The 27,871-nt window shown below is 38.0% G+C and overlaps 1 protein-coding gene across 3 annotated transcripts; it reads right to left on the reverse strand.

Moving 5' to 3' along the window:
- Positions 1–382: 382 nt before the first annotated feature.
- Positions 383–27,588, reverse strand: TTC26 (tetratricopeptide repeat domain 26). 3 transcript variants are annotated; one of them, XM_032221980.1, is made up of 17 exons: positions 26,910–27,588; positions 26,485–26,622; positions 23,725–23,817; positions 21,408–21,522; positions 21,204–21,253; positions 20,407–20,552; positions 19,056–19,227; positions 18,719–18,793; positions 17,635–17,737; positions 16,340–16,395; positions 15,448–15,501; positions 14,984–15,047; positions 11,811–11,899; positions 6,841–6,924; positions 4,385–4,454; positions 2,815–2,921; positions 383–526 (listed from the first exon to the last, which is right to left on the reverse strand). In XM_032221980.1, the coding sequence occupies exons 2-17, from the start codon at positions 26,620–26,622 to the stop codon at positions 470–472; spliced, it is 1,473 nt and encodes a 490-aa protein (XP_032077871.1). In that variant the 5' UTR covers positions 26,910–27,588; the 3' UTR covers positions 383–469. The 3 variants fall into 3 exon arrangements, with proteins under 3 accessions (XP_032077871.1, XP_032077869.1, XP_032077872.1); XM_032221978.1 differs by lacking the exon at positions 26,910–27,588 and adding an exon at positions 26,739–26,895; XM_032221981.1 differs by lacking the exons at positions 26,485–26,622; positions 26,910–27,588 and having other exon boundaries at positions 21,408–21,619; positions 23,725–23,810.
- Between the last annotated feature and the right edge of the window lie 283 nt (positions 27,589–27,871).

A 27,871-nucleotide genomic window follows, 5' to 3' on the forward strand; every position in this document is an offset into this window, starting at 1 on the left:
GGAGCATGTGGAACCCGGTAGGCTAGCAAAGCAGAACGGGTTCTTGTGGAAACCTGGTGAGTCAGTATGGGGAGGAAATAGGCAGGAGGCATGTTGCAGTATCTCTGTGATTGGTCATAAGAGTGAATGCTACCCAGTCTTGCAACACAGATACTTCAGGCCCGGGTTGTAAGCACTTTGGGAGGGGGACTGTTGTAACTTTGAACTGTTGTAATTTGAGGACTACCTGTACTTTACTAAAGATAAGGCTTCCATTCAATACATACTTTACCGGATACAAAACTTAAAGCCTTCTGTTCCTTAAGTTTCTAATTGGCATTTGTATTCAGTAACAAGCCAATAATACTGTAATATTAAGCAGCCAAAGTAATAGAGAGAAACTCAGTGTATATACTTAGGCCTCTGCCAGCAACAATCATCTTGGAAGATACCAACACAGGCTCCTCTTTTGCCTTCCCAATATTCAGGGTTAGGATCCAATCTTCGAGGACATCAAAAGCTTTAGCAGAATAATAAACTGGCCCATCTGTGCAGAAGATAAAGGTACATGCTTAAAGTTCTAAAACAAAATTTAAATATACAGCAACATAAAAAGAGGACTGACGTTGATACTGAATTTTTCTTGTTCTGATTTGAAAGTCAGATAAAATTTTCTGACTTTGTTTTTCAAGTTAAAGAATAAATACATTTCAATGTCATAAACAAATTATTATTGACACAATATTTGTAGTCTCAGTGTTGAACTGTGGAGCGCTTGGTGCTCTCTGAGCTGGTTGTTTTCTTGCAGACATTTTATTACTCAACTAGGAGACCAGCAGAAGTCTAGCAGAAAAAATTAGCAGGAGCATATTCATGAAAAACTAGCAGGCAGGATGAAAACTCCTTAATTCACAACACATGCACGGACTAGTACCATAGTTTCAACTTGGAAATAGTGAGCATCCCTAGACCAAGCTATGTCTAAAAAACTAGAGCTAGAGAATTTCAGACAAATCTGGCATCAATAAGAACAGACACAAACAATATCTACACACCATTCAAAAGAGACTATCAAAAAGCTGAAAAGGAAAGGACCCAAAAGCCTCTTCACCAAGCAACACCCAGATGTCCAGATTAACATCAAGATTAAGATCTAATGAACAATCAAGAAGCAAACAATATCTCCATCAAGGAACTACTTAAACAGGATAGTAATAAACAATTGCTGAATCAGGAAACTACCAAGACTACTCCCACCAACACTTACAGGCTCTGATTATGTTATGTAGTTTGGTAATGAAATATCTGTAAAAAACCCAACCAAGTTCAGAGACCAGAAGAATTTCACATTATTTATTTGGGGGGTGGGATTTAACATGCTTACATTGTGGCACAGAAATGGGGCACGCCACTAACCATGATAGTTGCACAAACAATTTTAAAGATGGAATATTTTCTTTGAAAACATTTTAAAATGTTCTTTTTTCCAATTTTCAGTTTTGTTTTACCTTTCATCCTAAAACATTTAATTTTTTTCATTTCTAGCAAAGTATTATATTGAATAAAATGATTTCCAATAAACAGAAATATTTTTTTTAAAAAAGTTATGCTCAAAATTATATTTATATTAAAACATAAAAGCCAAAATTTAGGAATAGCATACTGTATATACTCGAGTATAAGCCTAGTTTTTCAGCCCACTTTTTGGGCTGAAAAAAGCCACCTCGGCTTATACTCGAGTCAGTGAAAAATTTGCCCGAAATGGAGGAGAAAAAGGGGCGGGGCCATGCCGCTGGGTGACACTCGTGAATGGCCCAGTGCCCCTGTGAGTTTCCCCTCCCTCTGTGTCAGTTTGCCGCGCAGCGCGCACCGCACCATCCCCCCTCCTCACGTTCTAATGTAATGCAGGGCTGTCTTACGATTCCCCTTCCTCCCCCTCTTGCTGCTCTGCAACGATGTCCCACCTCCTCCTTGTTATGGCAAGCAGCCACATAGCGATGTCCCACCTCCTCTGGTACAGTGATCCAATGATAGGAATCACTGTGCCGTGTGTCATAGGAGGCGGGACATCGCTCCCGCGGCTGCACAGGACATCATCATCACAGCGGGACATCAGCATCATGAGGTGAGTGAAGTATTTCATTGAATACACCGCTAGTTTACTGTTTTTCTTTGAAATAAATATTCAAAAACATTATTGGTATCTATTTTTATTTTTGAAATTTACCGGTAGCTGCTGCATTTCCCACCCTAGGCTTATACTCGAGTCAATAACTTTTCCAGTTTTTTGTGGTAAAATTAGGTGCCTCGGCTTATATTCGGGTCGGCCTATACTCGAGTATATACGGTAAATGATTGAATCTTCTGGCTCAATATAAAGTAGATTTTTTTTCTAAATGGACATTTAAAAATAAAGGAACTGAGCATTTGACAAAAAATAAATAAACCTGTATTTTTGTGAAATATTTGCATTTACGTCTTAGAAAAATACCATAAACATTTAGAAAAGTTAACATCATTTCCTTACTCAATGAAAGGCAAAAAAACCATGATAATTTTTCTTAAGATGCCTCAGTATGATCATAGGAAAAGTAGTCCACATGGGTTATTACTTGGGACAGCTTTATGCATCATAAAAATTCCAAACTAACTGCTTTATAGTCTAGGAATTAGGCCTATATCATATAACTTCTGATTGTAAGAAATGGGATTTAACAACAGAAAAGCGTAGAAGGCAATTTATTTAAAAAATTACATAGCTTGAGAAGGAAAAAAAGTTACAATTCTACAGGGTTGATTTAGATAGTGAAGGAAAATGGATTAAAGACAACATACTTTGTAGCAGTCGTTTGCAATTAGTTGCAGAAGACTAAAGGATTCTCCTGAAGTTTCCATCTTTAGGTAGAGTTCCCAGGCTAATCTTGGTTTCTTATTCATAATATCTGCAATCAACAGAAAGTTAGAACTAGTAGAGGCATGTTGCTACAGTGTTTAGAACTGGATAGGCATATTACTCAGCAGTATTGTTCTTTACATTGGCTGTTCAGATGAGTTGAGAAGTAACATAGCCACACTGATTAAATCAACTGGAAAATTAAAAAACAAAATTTAAAAAATATATGCCAAAACTTGTATGTTGGCACATTTTTTTTAAATGGTTTTTAGTTTTCCAGTTGACTTAATCTTCATATATGACAATGAGCTCTAGATTATCATGGGTACTTTCCATTTGAGCACACAGTAGACTGAGCATTTGAACAGATAATGTATGTGAGTTTTTATGTGAAAATAAAGTCAGTTGCTTTCCTGAAAGTTTCTTCCTTCTGATCTACGAATATAATATATAATATCTATGTTGGCATTAAACCTACTTCAGAATAAGTATACATATTATGATTAGTGGAAGTTCCAGTTGTCTACTTCTAAATATTTAAAAGGATGTATAAACAGACACCAGTGTTTAATGATAAAATACTTTAATTATATATGAGAAGCTCAGTGCAAAGCAGTTCTGTAACATCATATACATGCAGTCTTCAATATCTTCTAAGATCCTGCTTATAGAGCTCTTTTAGGTGAATAGAGCAAATGTAATAATATTCCATTTACTTATTGGAAAACCTTAATATGGTACTATTTACATAGTACATAGAAAGATTGTTATAAAGTGACCCTGTCTAGAGACTATAGATGCTAATTCATAAAAATAGTTCTAAAACCAATTAACATATACAAGCTAACAACACTGCCCCCTCCTCAAGAAGTTATTTCCTGGACCCACCGATCCATGATTTCTATCCAGTCCCCACTCTTCCCTTTAAAGTTGTTGAGAAGACAACTGAACCTCAACTAACGAGGATCCTAAAAGTGATAGACTATCTAGTTATGGCCAAAGAAGTCTTTGCAAAGGCACATCTAATGCAGCACTTGGGCCTTTTCCTGGACTGTGAATGCTTCACAGAATTATTCATGTGTTAGTCACCTGTTCTCTAGAACATTTCCCCAGAGTGGGATGACATCTCATACCCTGATAACATTCAGGAAGCTATTGGAGAACTGATTATTCTCCCAGTCTTTGGGGTGGATTGAAGAAGCTTCTTGGATGAGAAGCGAAATGTCTTCAAGGAAAAACAAAGTCCAACTGCCTTTTGAAAAAGCACCTTTGGGACACATTTTCTATAGATTATCTTTAAAAAGTGGCCTATCTCCAAAGCAGAAATTTCAAGTGTCTCTCTCAAAACCTTGGAAAATTGCTTCTTAAAAGACATTTGTAAGGGAAAACAACTATTCTAGCTTAAAAAGTAATTAAATTTATATATACTTAATACTTAATTTCATTTAAAATTAATTTAAGGGACGAGATTACCAGTCAATACATATTTTATAACAAAGCAGAGTGACTCACAGCAGCGTGCTAGCCAACTGAGGTAAACAAAATCATTCTTTATTTTCTCACTTTGAATCAAGAGGAACACCTGAGAGGAAACAAAGAAAACCAAGCTTCTGTTCATATTAAATGTAGCTCTGAAATACATGCCCTCACTCAAATCAAGGTTTGTCATTCTAAAGATTCAGCAGGTATGAAAGTTTAAGACATGAAAATATAGTTCTCCCTTAAGCAAAAGAAGTAATTCATTCAAAAATTATTTATTCAATAATTTGCCTTATCAAAAGACCCCCAAGATCTCTGTAGCAGAGATGTAATACAAAAGCAGAGATGAAAAAAAGGAAGCTTGCAGTCCTGATATAGCCCATCATTATGTATTTTATGGACCTTTTGAATGGGAACAATTAGCAGTTTAGAAAGTCTGGGGACAAAACATGTCTAAATCTGGGAATGATTCTACATTGTTCTAATAAAACTCTAGCTTAATATGCAGACTGCTATTTAAAAAGAAACAATAACCAATTGTTTAATCTTTAATCCTTACTTTGCCAAATGATAATTTACTTTGATTTTTTTTAAAAAAATTAAGTTTCAAGGAGTATAACATTTTATTAGAAATAGCAATAGCACTTACACTTATATACCACTTCACAGTGCTTTACAGCCCTGTCTAAGCGGTTTACAGAATCAGCAAATAATGAAGCTTTTCTCAAAATGGCAAATATATTTTTGCCATTTTATTCAGAATATTCTGGAGCTTTTATTCAGGCGTACTTAAGGAATGGTGAAGGGCAAATGGGGCATATCTTATACCAGTGATGGTGAATCTTTTTTGGCTCACGTGCCATAAGGTGGGGAGCGCAAGGGAGTTGTGCACGGGTGTGCTGCACTCATAATGCACTGCACGATCTCCCAGTGTGCATGCGCGCATGAGAGGTGCTCCCTCCCATTTTTTGAATGTTTTTTTCACCCTCCCCAGGCTTCAGAGGTTTTATAGGATCCTGGGGAGGGGGAAAACAGCCCCCCACCCCCCAGAGGCCCTCCGGAGGCTTCAGGGCCCTTCAGGCTTTCCTGAACCCTCTGGAGGACTAAAAAACAACCCTATGAGCAAACCAGAAGTCCATTCCCAAACCTCGGGTTTGCCCATAGGGCCGGGTTTTTTGCGCTCTGGAGGCTTCAGGGAAGCTCCTGAAGCCTCCGGAGGGCCTCTAGGGGGGCAGGGGGAGGACTCTTTTCATCCTCCCCAGGCTCCTATAAAGCCTCTGGAGCCTGGGGAGGGCGAAAAATGGCTTTAAAAAAGGCTGAACTCAGCTGGCCAGGGGCACACATGCGCGCTGGCCAGCTGACAGGGCAAAGCCTGACAAATGGCTCCGCGTGCCACCTGTGGCACGCGTGCCATAGGTTCACCATCCCGGTCTTATACTGTATGTTTTCATCCATGCATGCATCCATCCATCCGTCCTTGAAAACAGAGTATTCTTCTGCAGTTGTACAACTCACACATAGAGTTAAATTTGAAGACGAAAATAGCAACCATAAGATCCTTTTCTTTCAGCAACAAATTTACTTCAATTCTCAATATGTTACATCGCTACAATATCAGACTCTGCTATTACACTGCAATAAATAAGTTTTTTGTTTATGTCTCTGTAATTATGATAGATTTTAAATTACAAATTGTTAGGAATGTAATCCAAGAGTTGGGTTGGCAATATGTAAAGCATGATAGTAATACTGTATCTTTAATTACTGCTGTAAATGTGATTGGTTGCTGTTTCCTCAAGCGGCCATAAGATGGAGCCAGGCTGATTGTTGGATGATGGTTGTAGATGTGTCGTGTATTGATCGGCGTGGATTGCTGTGAGTTTTGCAACTGTTAGTGTTTTTTGTGTACTGAACTGTTTATATGATTCTGGACTGTGTTTGTTGGATCACCCCTTAACTGCAGACATTGATGACTGCAGATGTCTTAACTGTGTATGAATTGGACTCTGCATACCTCTATTTCCACAGAATTACAACACTATCTGTTTTACAATTCAGTGTCTCCATATGCTGGTTTATGTGTTCTTCTACACCACTCTCACTACGCTTCTCTGTACGCACTCGTTCTCCTAACAGAGAGCTTACCTAACACAAATGATATTGTATTAGCAATAACCAATCTTCTACATTCTCCTTTCATTATATTTTTTCTAGCTTCATACACTAAGGAAGAGTGACACCAAGACATGATTCAGTACAGCTCCTAATATTAAAAAATACATTTTGCTGCTGTCTAGTGTTGTTACCTTCTGAGTATATATGCATAGGATTATGCATATATTCAATTCTTAAAAGGTTATTGCCTCTTATTCACAACATTCACAATCCTTGAAGTTTCAGAAAGTTCAGATATAGAAACTAAAATACAGAATGTAAGCAGCAAATATTTCTAAACTTGTCTGTGATCTTTTCAAGAAGCAGATACATACCTCCTCAGCCTCACTAGTATTTCCAGTAGCAGCTTTGGCTTGTGCATAGTTAAAGTTAAAAGTATCATCATTATAGAAATAACTCTGGAAAATAAAGTATGATTAATAAAGAAACAAATTAATGGTTTATGACATTTAACAGCTAGTATCAATTTTCAACTATTGTTTGTAATTGACAATACAATTGTCAATACAACTGAACTACGATGGATATGTTAATTAGTTAGAAATTAAACTTCTTTTGCCTTTCTCCCAAGCATATAAAATCTTGCTATGATGTAATTTCCCTTTGCTCATCTCCTCAAAACATTATTGCTCAATTCTATATTTTTAATTCAACAAATATCAGGGGGCTCCATTTTTATCTAGTTATAACATCTTGAAAATACAGTACACTGACTGTTCATAAAAATAGTTTAAGCCTTAGACAATCCCTAAAATATAGTCCTGATGAATGTGAAATCATTCTTTCATTTAATTCTAAACAGTATAAAAGCAATGAATCCACAATTCATAATTAATGTCTTATAGAGAGGGTGGAACATTTACTTATTTATATACCATCACACTCCCCAAGAACTACTAGCATACCAGTATATTAAATTACTCATAATTATACTAATATAAATGTTTCCTAATAATTACATATAATCAATAAAAGGTCTTCTAAACAGCTCAGTTTTCATCCTTCCTATATGCTGGGAGGCATGGTGCAATACAGATTTTTACATGGAGCCTACTCCAGAAGGAAGGCTGTACTGCAGAAAAGGAATAACCTAAAGCAGGGTTGTCAAACTTGCAGCCCGTGGGCTGGATGTGTCATGTGCTGGCCCCGCCCCCGCTTGATTTAGCAAAGAGGGGGAGGAAGTTCCGATATGATATATAACGACGTGAGTTTGACAACCCTGACCTAGAGAGTGAGTTCTGTTTGAAGCAATTTGTCCATCAGGCCAACTCAGGAAGGATTTTATTCCTCTTTTTGCATACTTAAATAACACTTCCTCATTTTGTTATATCAAATTTCTAAATTAGAAGCCATAGCAAACCAGTTCAATAAAACACCTCAAGCTGATAATACTATAACGTATTACATTTCTTTAGATTTTCCATGGGTGAACTGATTATACTTCTCATATATTAAATAGCGTAAATGCTAATTAAGAATTTCAGAAAGTATAAAATGTAATAATTGTTGTATAAATGAATGTATCACATTATAATAACATTTTGTCCAGATTCATGCCAAGTTCATGCCTAGGAAGAAAAATACCATTCTCCTTGAGGTGTGGAAAAGTTTGCTTTTACGCTGAAATCTTTAGCTGTGTGGGAGTTATAAAACATTATCTAGACATACTGGTTTAGAACACAGAAAATGGAAAGGCCAACTAATGTTAAGTGTCAACAAGTATGGAATGTTTAAGTACATTCATTATATTATCAAATAATGAATCATCATGTGTAGATTAACATCAATCTTCACAAATGCTTCACCTTCTGTGTACTGTTTTGATCTCTCTATTCACATATTTTGTTAAGTGGTTTTTGTGTGCTTTCAACTTCTAACCTGATTTAGATGTCAAATTTTTCATTCCTTTCACAAATACCAAAAATATTCTGAATGGAAAACAGTATCAATTAAATATAACTCAGGTGGGTCCTGAACAAAAACATATACCGTATATACTCGAGTATAGGCCGACCCGAATATAAGCCGAGGCACCTAATTTTACCACAAAAACCTGGAAAAGTTATTGACTCGAGTATAAGCCTAGGATGGGAAATGCAGCAGCTACCGGTAAATTTCAAAAATAAAAATAGATACCAATAATGTTTTTGAATATTTATTTCCTCCCCTGGAGTGGGGAGGAATTGGGGATTTTGCAGTATCCTACCCCTGTAGTGGGGAGGGAATGTGGCTTTCATAGTATCCTATCCCTGGAGTGGGGAGGATTTGGGGGATTTCATAGTATCCTTCCCCTGGAGTGGGGAGGATTTGGGGGATTTCATAGTATCCTTCCCCTGGAGTGGGGAGGGAATGTGGATTTCATAGTATCCTACCCCTGGAGTGGGGAGGATTTGGGGGATTTCATAGTATCCTTCCCCTGGAGTGGGGAGGGAATGTGGATTTCATAGTATCCTATCCCTGGAGTGGGGAGGATTTGGGGGATTTCATAGTATCCTTCCCTGGAGTGGGGAGGATTTGGGGGATTTCATAGTATCCTTCCCCTGGAGTGGGGAGGGAATGTGGATTTCATAGTATCCTTCCCCTGGAGTGGGGAGGATTTGGGGGATTTCATAGTATCCTACCCCTGGAGTGGGGAGGATTTGGGGGATTTCATAGTATCCTTCCCCTGGAGTGGGGAGGATTTGGGGGATTTCATAGTATCCTTCCCCTGGAGTGGGGAGGATTTGGGGGATTTCATAGTATCCTTCCCCTGGAGTGGGGAGGGAATGTGGATTTCATAGTATCCTACCCCTGGAGTGGGGAGGATTTGGGGGATTTCATAGTATCCTACCCCTGGAGTGGGGAGGATTTGGGGGATTTCATAGTATCCTACCCCTGGAGTGGGGAGGACTTGGGGGATTTCATAGTATCCTACCCCTGGAGTGGGGAGGATTTGGGGGATTTTATAGTATCCTACCCCTGGAGTGGGGAGGATTTGGGGGATTTCATAGTATCCTTCCCCTGGAGTGGGGAGGATTTGGGGGATTTCATAGTATCCTTCCCCTGGAGTGGGGAGGGAATGTGGATTTCATAGTATCCTTCCCCTGGAGTGGGGAGGATTTGGGGGATTTCATAGTATCCTACCCCTGGAGTGGGGAGGATTTGGGGGATTTCATAGTATCCTTCCCCTGGAGTGGGGAGGGAATGTAGATTTCATAGTATCCTTCCCCTGGAGTGGGGAGGATTTGGGGGATTTCATAGTATCCTACCCCTGGAGTGGGGAGGATTTGGGGGATTTCATAGTATACTAAGTCAGAAATAACATTGCTGCGTAGCCAGGAGTGTGTCTCAGTCACTTAAACCTCATACATAAATCATTGTACGAGGCGCTCGACGGCGCCTCTTACCTGCCGTGGGTCCCACCAGGACCGGCCAGAGGCACAGCAAGCTCCAGAACCAGAGCGGGAGCCTCCGCCGCATGGCTCAGCTCCGCCAGGGACGCATCCGGCAAGGGGAAAGTGGGGTCCCCTCTCGCGCAGCGGGTGGAGGGCGCGGGGCGGCAGCAGGGCTGGGCTGCCTCCGGGTCCTGCCTCCCGGAGCCCTGGGGCGGCCGCGGGAGTCCATGGGCGGCGAGGCTCGCTTGGCTTCCAGCAGGGAGGAGAAGGGGGGCTTCCCGGAGCTGCGCGCTCGGCAAGCTCACCGCTCAACTCAGCGCCAGCGCGCCTTCATCTCCGAGCGCCCAGCGGAAGGGCCAAGCCGCTCGCCTCGGAGCCGCTGGAGCTGGGACGCCGCCTCCGCCGCGGAATTTGCTCCAACTCAGCCGCTCCGGCCCATTGTCAGCCGGCTGGTCCCTGCCTTCCCTCCCCTCCTCTCTCTAGCTTAAAGAGACACCGACTTGCCTCGGCTGGAGGCCGGGCACGGGGAGGAGTTGGCGCCAGCCCGGGGAGGGGGCTGCGAGCGGGCGGGCGGGGGGACGGGAGGTAAAAGGCTGGATGGGTTTGGTTGCCAAACCGAGGCGGCTCGCTCGGGGCTCTTCCCTCTCTCCCCACGGGTGGGCAGCGGCCGGAGTTCCCACAAATGCCGCTCCCCGCATTTTTCTGGACGGGGTCTCGCAGGAAGGAATCCCCTCCTCCTCCAACAGGCAACAGCACTGCCGGATCCAGTTGTAGACTCGAGTATAAGCCGAGCCGGCTTTTTTCAGCCCAAAAAGTGGGCTGAAAAACTCGGCTTATACTCGAGTATATACGGTAATTATCTAAGCACACCACCACATATAAAAGATCTTCAGTAGTAGATCTTCAGTTTCCCATTATATTGCATAATTAGTTGTTGCATAGTTGTTAACTCTATCAATATTCTATTAGTTGAATGAGAAAGTGTCCTAGTAGTAGTCTCTGAAGCAAAAGACAGCTATGATCACCCTGAAATTTTGACTTTTGCTCCCAAAGTACTTAGAACATCCCACAGAATTATAATTTTTAATGTGACAGATGGAGAAAATTATAAGTACTTGTAAGCATAATTACTGTATTTTTCAATGTATAAGACACACTTTCTCACACACAATCCAAAGTGGGTGAAAATGTCTGTGAGTCTTATAGAGTGAATGTTGCCAAAACCCTGTCCAACCGCCGCCCCCCACCCTTCAGCCTCTGCCTCCCAGGAATCTGCCTCCTTGCAGCAAACAGCAAACAGCCTGGTCAGCTTCAACACAGCCTGATTTAGCACAAGCAGCTGATTGGAGGTTGGATTGGCCTCCCGGAATACTGCCTATCAGCTGTTCCAGGCTGCAAGGATTGCCACCGCCCATTGCCACTGTTGCCGCTTCCATCTATCCCCACCTCCATGTGCCCCATTTTTGGCCTCCGCGCCCCCCATTTTCAGCCTCTGCGCGCCCCATTTCTGGCCTCCACATGCCAAAAAATGGCCCGCTTTTTACAAAAATGGGATAGGGGGCAGAGCTTTGGGAGGCCAAAAATGGCTGTATTTGGTGTATAAGACACACCAACATTTCCAAGCTCTTTTAGGGGTGGGGGAAAAGGTACATCTTATACTCAGAAAAATACAGTATATTCTACTGGTAGCAAGACCAAAATTAAATAATTGATCATTGGCACCACAGCAACATTTTCACTGAAAATATCACAGATTAAAAGCCAGATGCCCTAACATTGGATTTTCTATGACACTTAATGAAATAGCCTTCTTCTCTTCTCTAGTGTTATGTTTATGCATAGCCACCTTTTGAGACACTAATAAACAGACATACATGAATCTATACAAGACAATTGTAACTTTTACTAACCTTCACTGAATTGAGATATATTAGGACATCATCAAACTGCCTGAGCAGAAAAAAGCAAGAAGCCATACACTGTCTCCCAGGGATAGTATCTGAAGAATAACAATGCAAATAAGTTGAGAAGAGCAAAAATGTTGGTGAGTACACCTACATTCATTTGTTTTCAGAACTACTGCCAGGATGTCAAAAAACAACACACTATATTATTTACTTTGGTGACAGATAGGAAACAATTAGACAGAGCTTAAATCATTGTAGAAAGATACTAGAGAAAACAAACAAAAAGTAAGTAAAATAATTCTCTAAGTTAAAATCTTACAATCTGCTTCACACATTAGTTTAAAGTTACTTGTGTGAATTTCAAATTATGACTTAGAAGCCCTTAATAATTTGCTTTCAGAGAGGCAAACATTCTGAACACTTTAACAATCAACATTTGGCATAATATTAGGTTTTATATGCCAGATTCCATGCTGAGTAGGGAAGGCATAGGCTGCATAAAGAACCTATGTTCTTCCCCTTACTTTTACATCCATCATAAATAGCCAGAGTTCAGTCCTACTCAATTTCCAACAAGAATAAGATGGCAGGAAGACAGGGGTTTTTTTTCTTCTCAAGGGCAAAGGAAATATGTAAAGAGAGCAGCTGTTAGGCGCTGGACCACCTTCAGAAAGTTATACACATGGATGGAATATGATGACTAGTAAGGTTTGTGTCATACTTGTGTCCTACCATATGAAGACTGCAATTGCAAACTTATTGTATTGCTATACAAGAAAGTAAATGGCTTAAAGGCATGCCTGGCTAATGGCTATACTGAGACTCATCAGGGAAAGCAAGGTGTTTCTGGATACAGGAGCCCTGGAAAAGGATTCTGGCAGCATGAAATTGACAAGACTTAATGAACCTGTACTTGTAGCTGAAATTATTTTGCCAATTCCAGGTTCTGTTGCTGGAGGATAACTAGCAGATTTCTGGATAATGTTTTCACCCAGCATTCCAAAGACAGAAAGGGCAGAAGCTCAGGCTCCTATTGAGGTGAGGAATTCAATGGCTGTTCCAAAGAATTGCCATATGTGGTGAGAGGTGACTCATTCCAGAGAGGAACTGAGGTGGCACTCTACAGACCAGGCAAGGTATAAAAAGAAGTGTGTTGTCCCTAAGATGCAAAGATTCAGGATGTAATGTAGGTTTTGTTAAAAATGTCATTCTAAACAAATCTTACTGGTTTTTTTGAAAAAGTGACTACAATAATAAACCACAGGAATTCTATGGATATATTTCTTCCTTCATAAAATTCACCATGGATGGATGGTTCCACTATTAGCAGTAGCTGGACTTGCAGCTGATCAACTACATATCAATATGGCTTAATGAGGGGATAGAAAGAATGTGCCTCTAGTTTGCAGATGACACAAAGCTGGAGAGTGGGGATGGGAAAGGACAAATTGCTAACACTTCAAAAGAAACTCAAGATTCAAAAGGGTCTTAATAGACTTGGACATCAGGCCCTATCAGAGGTGGATTGCTGCTGGTTCAGCCCCACAGTAGTGGAATTCAGGCCTGGGTCGCAGAACTGGCAGCGACCCAGGCCTGACATGCCCCCGAACTGGTCTCCGGTGTCTTCTGCCATTGCTGGCATGGTTCTGCATATGCACAGAGCATTTTTTAGTCAAATGCGCATGCACAAGCAATGCACGACTGACATGCATGAGAGGGAAGTGAGCAGCGCACACACAGCAAACCAGTACTAACCAGTTCAGGACCCCTGGGCCCTATCCAATAAAATGCAGTCCAATGGCAAAAAATGTAGGGTTCAGTACTTAAATAGCAAACACCAGATTCACAAATAAGTAATATTTGCCTTGACAATAATATTTCGAAGAAACTAAGCACACTAGTAGACCATAGAGCCAGTCTGCTGCAGGTACCAAACAGTTAATATAATATTAAGCTGCATCAAGAGAAATATAGTGTCAAGACCACAGGAAGTGATAGTTCCATTTTGCACTGCACTGATTAAAAGACAACAGGAGTACTATGTTCACGTTGAGTCACCACAATCAAAGAAGTATGTTACAGAACTAGAAAGAATGACTAGAAAAGCAGCAGTGATGATTGGAGGGTAAAGTCTATGAAAATTGGTACATGAACCAGATATTTAACTTAAAGAAGACATGGATAAGCAAAGACAGAACAGCAGTCCTCAAATAATTGGAGAGCTGTCATAGAGAAGAAGATATCGCTTTGTTCTTCACAGCTTCCAACAGTAGAATAAGAAGCAACTGATGGAACCTGTAGAAGGCATAGAGAATGACTTTGAAGGATAGGAAGATCCATTACAAGGAAACAATCAGACAAGCACCTATTGAACCCATTCCAAGAAACATGAAGATGCCTCAGATAGGCTTCTCTTTAATCCATACAAAGATAAAGTGAGGAAAGCATATTCAGACTTGCAATATTCTGTCACTATAGCTCAGAGGTCGCCAACCCCTGGCACCGGGCCCCAGTCAATCCCAGGAACCTGGCCACACAAGTGAATGAAGCCCCATCCACGTAGGTATGGAATGCAGCACTATGTAAAACTATGCCTTTCAGAGCCCGCAGAAAAACCACTTTCCATGGAACCAGTCCCTGGCGCCCAAAACATTGGGGACTGCTGCTGTAGCTCGTCTAATAAAAATAAAAATAGCTTTAAGACCCATATGACATTTCTTTCTCAGTCTGGTCTGCCTTAAAGTGCTGAACTTGAAGTAAGGAGGAATTTCTTGATAGTAGGAGCTATTGAGCAATTGAACAGACTGCCTCGTGGAATTATGGCTATTCCCTCACTGAAGGTTTTTAAATAATGATTAGAGAGTCATTTGTCACTCTGGGATGATCAAAGATGTCACGAGCTTCCAATGTCCTTTCTGACCCTATCATTCTGTAATTCTTTGTGACATGAGAATTTATAATCTAAACTCATAACTTAAATTGGAGATAAATATACATTTAATTCTAGCCCAAATAGCATATTTATGTTGCATTTGTATGATAAATATTTCTACTTAATATTTGTCACTGGCAAATACTAATAGCAACATGCAGAAGATACCTTTTATTGAATCACATAATAAATTTAGTATAATTAATGTCTGAAAAAAAGAGAACACAGTACATTTAAAACATACCACATTCACTAGCAGATCCTCCCACCAGTTGGAAAAATTGCTGAGCAATTTTCAAATGATCTCTCTGAAAAAGAACAGTATAGAAATAGGGCTTTTATTGTGCTGATAAATATTTTTCCCTTTCTATTCCCTGAATGCCTACTAGTTCCATTCTACATCATGCTCATGTTGTTTTCCATTTTCTCCTCCCAAAATGTTTTGATGTTAATGACCATATTCAGTTATCATTGTTTTTTTAAATTTCTGTGCAAAACTTTATTTTTTTGAAAATAGATGAGCCTTCCCCAAGCATGGTTATATTTCCTTTTTGTTTCTCAGTAGCTCTAGTTTGCCTAAAACAGTTATAATTAACTAACATAAGAAATGTATGTAAGAAAGGATCAAGTTAAAATCTGAATCAGCTTCTGTGTTCGATTTGGCCATTTGTGGATTCTTTATAAATTACTAGTAACTGTTATACTCACTGAACCCATTTCCTGTCCAAGTACTGCATTCACTACTCCTTTCAGAATATATTCCTAAAAATATTGGGAAAAAATAATTAAATTTTGCAATTTGTTTCCTGATGCTTAAAGCCATTTTCAATTTTTTTATTCAAATTACAGGGCAAATACATAAATATATGAATTAGATATCTTTATGGATTATAATTATATCAAGTTAAATATAAAAGGTACTCAAACCATTAAAAGGCTGATCAGCCATCCCTTTAATTCTTCTGCTAAAATTGTAGGTGTATTCCATTATACAAGCATATGTTTTAATTTAACCACCCAGTTTCTAGAAATTTATCTTGGCATCTTCCAGGTTCTTAAAGTATATATCAGCTAAAGAAGCTATTTTTAAATAATAACTAACAATAATGAATTTGAAATAATCAGAAAATGGAAATATCCATAAAAATCTATAAAAGTCACTTAAATGGAACATCAACCGTCAATTGTTTTACTATAGTTTTTATCATACAATTTCAAAACTTTAACCAAGTACAGCTTATAGTATTGTTTTGATCACTCTTAAGTATGAAGAAAAATTCAAAACAGTTTTCATCAAGAATAAATTAGCTGTACTTTGTTGCATTAAAATGTGACACAAATGACAATTCTTTTTCCATAGTGATTTTAACACAACCTACTTACACTGATCTACTTATCTTAATTACTTTGATCCACATATCTTTTTAAAAAAAATGGAAGGCAACAAATAAAAAATAGATGATACAAGAATTTAATTCTATCCTATAACATTTCAAAAACATTTTCTTCTATTTCCATTTATTTTCCATTTATTGAATTTATAGGCTGCCCAATCCCGGAGGACTCAATGAATGTATCAATGAATAAAGTTTTTTTTAACCTGAGGGGTTGCAGGTTCCAGGTCTTTAATCAAGTTGTAAGCCTCCTGTACATCATCTGAAATAATATGATACAGTATATATAATATTACAATATATAATACTAAACTTCTCCCATACTTTTATTAATCTATTTACAAAAAAGATGGTTAATATTTGTATAATATTATTCTTTAAATGTTACAATAAGTGAGTGGTGAGTAGGAGGAAGGGAGAAGAGGGAAGGATAGCGGGGCTTCTAGGAGAAGTCCAACTGGCTTTCCTTTTGGCGTGGGGTGGGAGAAAGACCCAATAAAAATCCAATTTCTCCCAATAAATGGGGAAAATAAAGGCCCGGTGGTCCAGAGTCCAAAAAGGGGGTCTGTTTGTCGGAGGATTGGAGATGAAATCAGTTGAAATATGGGCTGGAGGCTATTCAGAGAGGAATCTGTCTGGGTATCTTCTTCCCTCCCCCTTAGATTCTCCCCACCCGGCTTTCTTCCCTAGCCTCATTTTAAGGGGAGGGGGAAGCAAGGTGAGACAATAGTAGCTAAAAATCTGCGAGGGGGGTTAGGGTTTATTAAAAGTGGTGATGGGGAAAAGATGCCATTCCTTTCCCAAGCACCCAGGAAAAGTGGAATAAAAATACACGTGTATGTGTGTGTGTGTATATGTGTGTATGTATGTGTGTATAATGGCCCGGGATAGCTTCAGCCACAAACAACAGCTGCTGTTATTTTTGCTGAGAGCTTCTAAGCTACACAGCATTCTTTAGTAAATATTAACAATAACATAATATACAGGATTAAAGGAAGGAAGGTGAAATCAGAGGTGGGAAGGAAGGAGTAAGGATGTGATGGCCCTCCATAGGCATCTGCACTACACTCCCATCATTCCTGAGTTATGCTATTAAAGAAATCCAGTGCTACCAGGGAGAAGTCAGTTGTGAAAGAGTGATTGAAATTTCTCACAAAACCTCATTATTCAGGTTAAATTGCCATGTTGGCACTTTGTGATAACTAAGTGGGCTTTGGGTTGCAGTTTGGACACTCGGTCTCTAAAAGGTTCGCCACCACTGCCTTAAAGAATCCCATATGTTTCTCCAGGGATATCCTGCTTGACATCATTTGTTAGCTCATGAAACATCACAAATAAAAAATAGTAAGCAACTGTATCCTTCCCAATAATCCCCAAAACAAAATACATATGTTTTCTATTTGGTAGAAAAATATCACTAAAATATGAACAGATATATAAAATACATAAATATATATTTAGATATAAAAATGTAAAATGAGATATATAGATTTTTTTTCACCTTGCCGAAGATAATAAATGACTAGATTCAGTCTAGCTTCAGGAATGACATCAACCAGTGGAGGGAGTACTTGGAGAGACCCTTCCCCTCCTCGGAATACCACCTGTAAGTAGAAGTACTCAATGTATTAGTATTGTAGCAAACAAGTTACAATTTAATTCCATGCATGTTTTAAATATACTAAGCAGTTTATCATGAACGATGAAAATATGTCACTTATTATTCCATTTCTTTTGTAGTTTACAGATTGAACATTCACCGCAGAAATCATAGTGACATCTTTATTATTTAATGCTATCAATATATACAGCACTTTCATACACAGCCACTATATATACATTCCAAAACTTGGATACAGTTGATAAGAGAGAAAAAAGGTCAAGCAAAAAACCTTGCAGAAAACATGGATTTTAAGGTGGGAGGTAAAAGGTGACATCAAGTATATGGTCTGTGAGAGAAGAGAGTTTCAAACAGCAACAAAGATAAGAAAGAGTAACTAAGAATATTATCTGACATCTTAAGATGATAGATTTAGATGTTAAAGTCATTACTAGGGTAATAAGCTATAAATCATCTGATAGCTGTAGGATTAGCAAATAAGAGAGGGAATGAGAAGCTAGTAAAAGAGATATAAGGAAGAATTGTGCATGGAATAAATAAATATATCTTTAAATTATTTTGGCTTGTGGAAAAAGTTAATTTCAAGAAAAATCATCATAACCAGAATCATAAGAGAAAATATATCAAATTTACAGAGTTAACACCATCTGAAAAATGACACATCTGAAAAATTACATCAAAATGAAGCTGGTGGGACACATAAGATCACATAAGGTTTTTGAAGAAATAATAAATATTTGAACATAATAGAAAAAGAACTTAAAATCAGGAATAGGCTAACGATAGTGCATGAATATGATAATCAATGGAATTTCTTTTTCAGGAACTCTTCTGTGAAGCGCAACTTTTATAGTTCATTCCCAATCAATAAATTACTCTTCTAGACAAGTTGACCAAACAGTACTTTGATCATGTGCATGATCTGCATAAGTTACATTATATGAGCTACCTCATTGCTACTTACCAAGTTATGCTTAATAAGCTCTTTAGCAAATTCAAATGATGTTGAGGCACTGTCCATCAAACTTTTAAGCTCTGCCTAGTAGTTTTAAAGAAATTTTAAAAACAGACAATTGGTTACATTATCAACAGTGGTAACCAAAGGAATAAACATTTTGCTTAAATGAATATACAAAATACTATAGGATTAAAATGTTTGTTCTGCATAGTATCAGGAACAATAAGAAATAGCTATGCACAAACAATTTGCATTTCTCAAGAATAGATACTAAAATGTTATAGCAAAATTTAAACTTGGATTGAGGAATGATTTGAGAGATTAAACTATAGTAACAAAATACCTCAGCGGCTTTTCCATTGTAGAGTCGGAAATGATTACAAGCCTTTAAGTTAAGAGCAATAGTACTATCAGGAACCTGTTGAAGGTAAACAGCTAGCACTTCTTGAGAGACATCATAGTAATCCAGCTTGTAGTAACACAAGGCCACATATACATTGAGGGCTAGATATTCCCTGCCAAATCAAAGTTCAACAACATATTAATATAACTTATTGCTTTATGAAATTCAACTAAGTTTCAGTGATATAAAATTTAGAAAAGCCCAGTCTATAAATCTAAGTATAAAAAAAGACTCCAAATATCCAGCCCCCTTCATTACAACTTCAATGAGAATCAGAATGGCACAAGATATTAATACCTTTATCTTGCTACAAACTGTGATAAAGTAAATGTCTATGGCATAGGTATGAAACTCTCAACTAATGGGACACTAAAATTGTTGCCTAGAATCCTGGGCATATAATTTTACATTTGTTTAAAAAAAATGTTTTTTTGTTTTGTTTTGTAAAACATCAGAAAAAACATATAAATTTATATTATATTGTTTTTAACTGATCAAGAAAAACAATTTGGAATTATAGTGGATAACTCACTGAAGATTGACATAGTGTGCAACAGCTGTGAAAATGCTGTTTTCCATGGAGAATTCAATTGAGAAAGGGGACCAAATGAAAATAAATGTCAATATTTATTTAAAAAATAAATGGCTCTCTTGAGCCATTTCTGACTCCTATTTGCTTAACAGTAACAACTTCAAAATGATTCGCTCCCATCACAAATTAAACTATTGACATGAAGAAAGACTGGGGTAATTCAGATTAGATATTTAGGTGGAAAGTTTGCTCCATTCGTTTCTTGCCCTTGATAAGTATCTAAAGTTGGATTCTAATTCTCATCTTTCTCTTTTTTTAATCATAATCTAATTTAAACAGGGGAAAAAACCCATGATTGAAGTATGTCCTGCTAGAGTTATCCAACTATTTAAAAATTATTTTTATATCATTTAAAATTTGCACAAGGTAAAATATCAAAAAGTAATTGTTCATTAAAAAAATAACAGCCCCAATCCTAACCACATATATCTAATACGAATCTATAATTGTATCTTAATTAGCATTTTTCCTTAAGTGTCCACATTCCCTGCATGTTTACTAAACTCAGAACTCACTACTGGATCAAAAATGTAAAGAAGATTTTACAGTAACATTTTAAAGATGGCTCTCAGAAGGCAATATTTAAACTCAGCAAAAGAGAGCTAAAACACTGCAAGATCGAAAAGCCCTCTGAAATTATGTGTTTCAGCTTTCTCCTCCGAATTATCTGTTAAACAGATAGAGACAAGTTGAACCAACCTGTTATCAAGCAGTATGCGCTTGTAGATATCAATAGCTTCTTGATAATGAGATCGCATATAGTGTATAGATGCTAAACTAAGCTGGTCTTCTGTTATATCCTGCAAATTCTGATGGAAGTTCATCAGTTTCTTCTCATCACCAAACTAAGAAGGAAATATGACTTAAAGACAGAGACAAATGCATGCCTTACATATATTCTAATACTTTGTCTGCTGAAAATAATGATAACCACCTTTCATTAGAAACCTATCATTTTTCCAGACTTCAGGCAGTCATCTATTTCTTAATTATCTTAATTCTTGTCACCATGAAACTTTCAGGCTTTCGACTTCTGTGCTCATTTAGTACTTCAGCTCTTCATTTCAGCATTCTACTAGATAACTTCTTTCTCAAACAAGTTTTTCAGAATTTGAATAGTAAGGTGAAGGTGTAAAGGTTGTATTTTTATGAAGTGGCAATGCAGCTTAGAATAGTATTAGGAGTATGTATATATGTAAGCTGAGCAAAAGTGAATAAATTAATTGTAACAGAATCTCCATGGTACAGAAAGAGATAGTGAATGGTGTTAATGTCAACTACATTTAGTTAAGTTTCTTTCTTTCCCCTTTCTTCTTATCTGTAACATCTTTTGCTTCCTTTTTTTCAAGTACCTTGCATTATATTGCTTGCTTTGAAAATAAATCACATGATGGGTATTTATAATATTTTAAATAACATTTGGTCACATGATGGGAACTGGATTTCAAAATACTTCAACTACTTCCAAATCTGATCCAATGTTTTGAAATACATACCTTGTGTGCTAGATGGAACAACATACGATTCTGAAGTCTACTCTTAGGACCTGAAAACAAAATTAATACCTAGGTTCTCAAACTTATTAATTCATATGCCTCATTTTCACAGTGTAAACAATGCCCCCACTCACTTCCAGTAAGTGCTCCTGAATTTATTGCCAGTAAAAATAAATAAAAAGCAACCATAATCATGAGACTCACCTTTCAAAGCAGACTGTTCAGCTTGTGTATACATTCCCAAGAAGAAGTAAGTGCATGCTAGATTCACCCACACATCAGGATTGCAGGCAGATCCCTTGGTTAAATTCTCATACTCCTTAAATAAATAATAATTTTTGATACAGCCTTGCTTAATCACCACAGACAAATTTATGCTTTATTTCTTCTTACAACCCAGCCAGAGCACATAAGAACTGTAAATAAGTAAAAAAATATAAACAGAAATGACTACCATGTCCAATGCAGATATATTTCAGTTATCATCAAAACTTTGAAAAAGCTGCATCCTTTTAATTGCAGCTACTTTTAGGGCTTTCCCAAATCATTTCTACAAGTGTGTGCATGTAGAGCAGTTTTGCTCTATTAGAAGTACCAAGAGAAAAGTTTTATGTGCATGCATACGTACAAGAAACCTAGAAAAACCCGAAAATAGTTGTATGGTATTACCTGGAAGATACTGCTATTACTTCTGCAGTTTAAGAAGAAAAAAATCACTCTAATCTGCTTTGCAAAACATCTGTTTAAGTATGCCTTTAAGTCTGTTTAAGATGCTGTGACTCAGTGGCTAAGATGCTGTGCTTGTTGACCAGAAACTTTGGCAGTTCGGTGGTTTGAAACCCTAGTGTTGCATAACAGAGTGAGCTCCCGTTACTTGTCCCAGCTTCTGCTAACCTAGCAGTTCGAAAGCATGTAAAAATGCAAGTAGAAAAATAGGGACCACCTTTGGTGGGAAGGTAACAACATTCTGTGCACCTTCAGTGTTTAGTCATGGCCACATGACCATGGAAACATCTTCGGACAACTCTGGCTTTTCGGCTTTGAAACAGAAATGAGCACCGTCCTCTAGAGTTGGGAACAACCAGCACATTGTGCGAGGGGAACCTTTACCTTTTAACTTTGTACTATTATAGTTTTCGTCTTCTTGTGCCATATGTCATTGGACGTTAGCAATTCTATTTTTATCAACAGCCACACAAAAAAGTGCTGTTGAGTTTTGTCCCTTAGATTTTGAAGCTGTGATGGTCTTCTTCTGCCTGGACCTCATTTGCCTTCAATCTTTCCTTGGAAGATTAAATGAACTATGCCATATTTTTCTGGGTATCGCATCACATGTCCAAAATATTCTAACTTTTGCTTTTTTATGGTTTTGATTATTTCCCTTGGTTTTTCCAGGTGACTTATCATCTCATTTCTGATTTTTGTCAATCCAATTTATAGTCAACAATTTTCTTCTACAATATTTAAACATATATTCAACTAGATGCAAGCCTTTGAAATACTGATATTTTATCTTACTTATTCTGGTCCATGAGATACATTATAGTCTTACATTTTATTCTTCACAGATAATAAATTTGAGGAACAATGTTACTAGTGACACAGTCATAGTGACACAATGATGTGTAAATTAATTCCATTTTCTCTTACAATGATTTTCTTTGAATATTTTTCTCATATAAACATAGAATTTTGAAAAACAGCAGACCATAAATTAATACATTGTATTTCATAAATAAGTCAAAATAATAAACTATATATAATTTATTCAGTAGGCTTCTGGGCACAAAATATTATAACCAATAGCAATATAGCAATAGCAGTGGACTTATATACCGCTTCATAGGCCTTTCAGGCCTCTCTAAGCGGTTTACAGAGAGTCAGCATATTGCCCCCAACAATCTGGGTCCTCATTTTACCCACCTCGGAAGGATGGAAGGCTGAGTCAACCCTGAGCCGGTGAGATTTGAACCGCTGACCTGCTGATCTAGCAGTAGCCTGCAGTGCTGCATTTAACCACTGCGCCACCTTGGCTCTTTTTGCTTTTATATTACTTTGAGGAACATTTACAGGTAGTCCTCGACTTACAGAGATTTACTTAATAACTATTCGAACTTACAACGGCACTGAAAATAGTGACTTATGACCATTTTTCACACTTATGATCATTGCAGCATCTCCATGGTCACGTGATTTACATTTGGATGCTTGACAACTGACTCACATTTATGATGGTTTCAGTGTCCCAGGATCATATGATCACCTTTTGCAACCTTCTGACAAGCAAAGCCAATGAGGAAATCAGATTCACTTAACAACCATGTTACTAATTTAACAAATGCACTGATTCACGTAACAAATGTGGCAAGGAAAGTTGTAAAAGGGGGGGGGTCAATAAATTTCTCACTTAGCAACATAAATTTTGGACTCAATTGTGGTTGTAAGTTCAGGAGTACCTATCCTCATTCTTACAAATTTAAGGGAACATCCTCCTTTTCAGGACAAAGTAGCACTACCTCACCTCTAGTGCTCTCTTGTAGTCACCCAGATGGAAAGCACAATATCCAATCCAGAGGTCTGCATCTTCCTCCTGTTCTCCAACCTGATTCTTAAACTTAGGAAGAAGGCAGAATAGAAATTAAAGTGATATCCAACTGTGACCAAGTTCATATAATTTTTAATTATTTTAAAATGACAAGTTTATAGATTGCAATTGTACAGTATAAACAAATCTAACCTTTTCGGCAATGATGGGGCTTTAATTTAGACACTCTCAAAAATCTGTATATATGATGTTCATGCATAAAAGAAGGGCTCACATTTAAATTAAGTAATTAGATGTTTACAAATATTTAGATAGCCAGTTTTTATGGCTGTCAGGCAGAAATGTATTAAGGTGATCATGAATATGATGTGCCATTAAGTGATTATTGACTTAGCAACACCACAATTTTTCTAAGATGATATTAAGGTCATAGTTAGCAAGTTTACTTTATTGTCATTGCACCTCGTACAATGAAATTAAATGCCATCTTCAGTGTACATTATAACTATAAAAATAAAACAAACTCACTTCCTTCACATTCTATACAATTGAATTTGAAACCTGATATAGTATTAATATTGCAATATACAGTAGAATTCATTATAGTTTACTGCCCTGGGATAGGACCTTGGATAGAAGCTATTTGTCCTTATTTTTATTATCCTGTACCATCTGCCCAGATGGTAAAAGTTTCAAAAAAAAGGGTGCCAGGATGGATCTTTAAGAATGTTTTGAACTTCTTAAGGCACGGGAGCTATAAAGCTCTTCCAAAGTGGGGAGAGGGCAACCAGTGATCCTTTGGGGCAATAACGTTAACCTTCTGGAGTGCTGTCCTATTTGCCACTGTGCAATTGGCAAACCATACACAGGGTGCAGTTAAGTTAGATACTTTCTATGATTGCAGCGGGTTGAAGGTCACCAGCAGTTTTTCATTCAGTTGTTATTTCCTGAGAAGCTCAGGTAGTATAATCTCTGATGAGGCCCTTTTGACCCAGTGCTGCAATGTGAGTGCCCAAGGTCCGGTCCTCTTTATGATAACACCAGAAACTTAAACTGGCACTTGCTACACCCGGTCTCTATTGATAAGCAAGGGCTGGATGCCTGATCCATTCCTTCTATAGTCCACTTATAATAAGCTCCTTGTCTATTGCCGTTAAGGACCAAGTTTTTGTCTCCACACCACAAAAACAAATGGTCCACCAAATCTCGATAGGCAGACTCATCCGCCTCGGAGATCACGTCCCACCACTGTTGTATAATCTACAAATTTAAGCAATAGTATTATGAGCGTGAATGGGAATGCAGTCATGCATATAAAGAGTATGGGACTCAACACACAACCCTGTGATGTACTAGGATTAAGAATAAGGGCTGAAGAGATATGATTATCTAATCTGACTCTCTGAGAGCGGCCAGACAGGAAATCCATAATCCAAAGGAGATTTGAATAAGAAAATCCAAGATCCATAAGGGCCTCCATACGATTTTTCACTGTCAGTTAGGCAGTACTCATTAGCTCATTAAGCCACAATATGAGTGAAGTCCAAAGTGTGGTTACAATACATTCATTCCAGCTTTGCTTTTCTCATTGCAAATGTAGGTTTTTAAAAAGGCAACAACATTGTAATTTGATTATCCTTACATATCTGCATGTAACTACCATAATGAAGCGTTGACACAAACAGTTTATGATGCAAACTTGACTCTTTTGTATTTGCATCATAATGTGTTAATCATAGAACATTAATCATACAACTGAAGAAAACAAGCTAGGAATTTATAAACTAATATATTAAATAAATTTAATCCAAATTTGTTCAGATGCAATAATTATATTTTCACATTCAGAAACAACACTAAACCATTCATATATGCACAAACACAGCGCTCATTCATGTTGCAGTTTAATAATATTGCTTCTGTTGCATTGCTCTCAACAAGGAATAAACTTGTAGAACAACTACTGCATTAGCGTACGGCTATATTCACACATGATAAACTAGGAATTTTGGCTTATTACAAAGTGAACAAGCAGTTTATCCTACCTTCTCCAGCAAATTAAGATGGTTGCTCTAAAATCTTAATTCCTAAACTGATAAAGTCATTATAAACTATCTTGTTTATAATCTTGTGATTTAGATATGGATACAGTAGTTTCCTTATTACTGGTAATACATCATCAGTCTACACACTAGCTTGAAGGCTATATTTAATCTATAGCAAGGAAGATAAATTGTAATCTGTGGATTATCTGGGGCCACTGCATAATGTGGATAGATGTCTATAGAGATTCTCAGTCATTCTGGTCATGGTTGTCCCAAAGGTGCTTTTTCAAGAGGCAATTGGACTCTTTGGTTTTTCTTTTAAAGACGTTTTCGTCGAAGTTTCTTGGATGAGAAGTGAAATGTCTTTTTTAAAAAATCAGAAAGTCCAGTTCTCTTTTGAAAAAGCACCTTTGGGTTAGACACTAAATTTACTTCTATTTTGCAGAGGTGATATTTGCCACCCTGGAAAATCAGAGAAGCAAAAAGCACGGATGTTCTCAGTCTGAAATGACTGAAGTAGCAAGAAGGTGGCTGGACAGCTCCCCCCCCTCCCCCCCCCCCAAAAAAAGCACTGCTCTGTTCGGAAAGAAGTATAAACAAATATGATAGCAAATATGCAGAAGCGGCGGCAGCAACTCCACTTGCAGAACTCTCGTCCCGCCATATTCCCCAAATGTATCCCTAGTAGTACCTCTAAAAGGGCAATGGCCCCAGTGAAATCTCGCTGAGTTAATAAATCTTCCAGCTGCGGCAGCCGTTTGCCTTTCTTTCTGCGCTTATCCGCTGATGGGGGGCCGCCTCCAACAGCGGGTTTCAGCCGTGAGAGCATCTGCAAAAGCGACAGAAATAAGAACAAGGTAAAGGGGATAGGGCTCCGCTAGTCTTTTTCGCCTTCTTTAGAAAAGCCCCTTAATCTAGCCTTATCCGATTCTTCTTGTCCCTCACCATCTTGCCCACAGGCCCGCTCCACAAAAACCAACGGCCGTCTGTTGCTGTTCTGCCTCACCAAGGTCTCCGTTACCATGGCAACCGCGCGAAGGGGGGTAGTTAGGGTAAGGCAATCTGGCCTGGGAGACAGCCACAAAAGACCGGGCGGCAACTGCGAGTCATACTTACAGTTCCGGCGGCTCTCCGACAAAATAGTTTTGGGAAGAATCTCAGAAATCCAAGCGCATAAGTGACGTGAAGAGGCGTGTACCCTTTCGTGGTTTAGGAGGGCGAAGAAAGGAGAGTCCCAATTCGACGGGAAATCTCCGTTTTCACGAAATGCTGACTAGTTGTATCTTGTTCAATGACACATTTTTGCAAGAAAAACCATTGCGGTAGGCATCTCTGCAGAGTTGTTTATGGAGTTGCTACAACTGACTCCGATGTGTCGGAAAATGAGTCAGATATCGTCACCCAACAAAGATCTACTTACTATAATATGTTATGATTGCATATTTATTTGGAGACAGCTAGGTAGACTTGTATACAGTTATATGCTTCACATTTATATTTTTATATTACAACAAAATAATACTCCCAAACAAGACACAATAAAGCATCTAAGGAGGGCATGAAGGCAAATGACATAATGTGTTGTGACCTGACATAAAGCCTGTGATTTAACATATCTCCAAATGAGTAGAACTAAAAAAAAATCACTATGTTGGTATCATTAGGAGATTTTTATCTTAAATAAACACGGCACCCGGCTTGTGCAATTTCTTCTTCATTGTTATTACTTTCAGATACTTACCGTCCAAAGGTTTATTTAATTGCACCACTACTGCACACATAGAACAACATTTAGAGAATGTATGAGCAGTTTATGGCAGTTTATGGCAGTTTAATGATATAAAATCATGGAAGTTAATGACAAAAATCATACTACAATTTTATACATGACCTTGGAAATAAATGTCATTTTTTCCAATTAAATGTATTCCCTACATCAGTCTGAATTAAATTCTATACTTTAATGAGTTACCATAGAGCGACAGTGATGATTTATACATGTGTGCTTATTTTTAAAAAATGATGCCTGATTTATGTACCATATTGAATTTGTCACTTCAACAAATGCAAAAAATGGG

Source organism: Thamnophis elegans, chromosome 7, assembly GCF_009769535.1.
Source record: "Thamnophis elegans isolate rThaEle1 chromosome 7, rThaEle1.pri, whole genome shotgun sequence".
Lineage (NCBI taxonomy): Eukaryota > Metazoa > Chordata > Lepidosauria > Squamata > Colubridae > Thamnophis > Thamnophis elegans.

Bases quoted from the DNA above. Each gene is read 5' to 3' on its own strand.
- TTC26 (XM_032221978.1), bottom strand. The intron at 23,818-26,484 runs GTACTACTAGGG...CTTCTTCCTAAG, and splicing joins GGGCCATTGCCCTTTTAGAG to TTTAAGAATCAGGTTGGAGA. The intron at 18,794-19,055 runs GTATTTTGTTAC...TAAAACTACTAG, and splicing joins ACAATGGAAAAGCCGCTGAG to GCAGAGCTTAAAAGTTTGAT.